The sequence below is a fragment of the Limulus polyphemus genome, unplaced genomic scaffold, assembly GCF_000517525.1.
Source record: "Limulus polyphemus unplaced genomic scaffold, Limulus_polyphemus-2.1.2 Scaffold8966, whole genome shotgun sequence".
NCBI lineage: Eukaryota > Metazoa > Arthropoda > Merostomata > Xiphosura > Limulidae > Limulus > Limulus polyphemus.
Genome location: NW_013674576.1, coordinates 24,163 through 25,138, shown reverse-complemented (window position 1 = coordinate 25,138; position 976 = coordinate 24,163). Strand labels below are relative to the sequence as shown.

General features: G+C 30.2%; 1 protein-coding gene across 2 annotated transcripts in view; it reads left to right on the top strand.

Annotated features, from left to right (window-relative positions):
- Positions 1-241: 241 nt before the first annotated feature.
- Positions 242-976, top strand: part of LOC106475676 (nucleoredoxin-like protein 2) — a 7,123-nt gene continuing 6,388 nt past the window's right edge. The window contains exon 1 of one of the 2 annotated variants that reach the window (XM_013936355.2): positions 242-349. Coding sequence is in view for 1 of the 2 variants with exons in the window: in XM_013936354.2 (XP_013791808.1) it covers positions 722-780 (59 nt within the window). In the remaining variant the exon portion in view is untranslated. Of the gene's footprint in view, positions 350-661; positions 781-976 lie in introns of those variants that run through there. The other variant, XM_013936354.2, reaches the window with a different exon arrangement.

Below are 976 nucleotides of genomic sequence, written 5' to 3'. Positions count from 1 at the left end.
ACTGTTTTAATACTATAGATTCTGACGTGAAATATATATGTATATATCTAAATAGATGTCACCACTGGCTTTTGAAAATATATCCACCTGATGATGTTTGGTAAACCTAGCGAAACATAATGTAAAACAATAAAAATAAACTTCTTAAACAATTACTTTTTATTCGTAAATAAAACTTTAATTTTCATGTAACCAGTTCTATATTGTCGTACTTATCTAGGTGGACTGTATATTAAAATAGATGTCGCTACTGTCTTTTGGACTTCCCTTATAAAAGCGACATGTAGCAGTGAAGGTTATTTATCAAATTCGGAAGTTCTGGGTTGTGTAGTTCAAATAGAACCCTAAGGTATGTAACATGAATATATAATTATAGTTATAATTATATGTTATCTAAATGTAAAGGGGTATAGATGCTTGGTAATATTATTTTTCTGCAACCATTTCTTTACCAAAATATTTGGGCAATTCTGTTTAGGCCTACTTTAAATAGTCTTTAAACTGAATTATGGTACTCATGATTCAAAGTTTTATTAATTTATGTATATAAATATAATTAATTTTTCAGTTAAGTGTATTACGATAAAGATCAATATTATATGATATTTCCCTACAAACGCGATTTCCTTCTTCATAGCCGGTATTATTAGTACCTGTACAGTATCAAACATAACTTGATGAAGTGACACCAGGTGGGGTATTTGTTCTACACAATGGTGGAATGTTCTTGGAATACGTAACGCGTTATGGGAATTCTGAAAACGTGATATCGTGCTTCTCGTAAGTAATATTGACTAGAGGGTATAGTATACTATTGTTTATGTGATCGTAGACCTCTTCGACTTTGTACAGCTAAAAACATCGCGTTTAAAGACCAGTTTATATTAAAAATTCAAGAACGCAGTATATATATATATATAATAAGGTATGGGTGTAGATTTTCAGAAAGCATTTGACAAGGTGCCACATAAAAGAC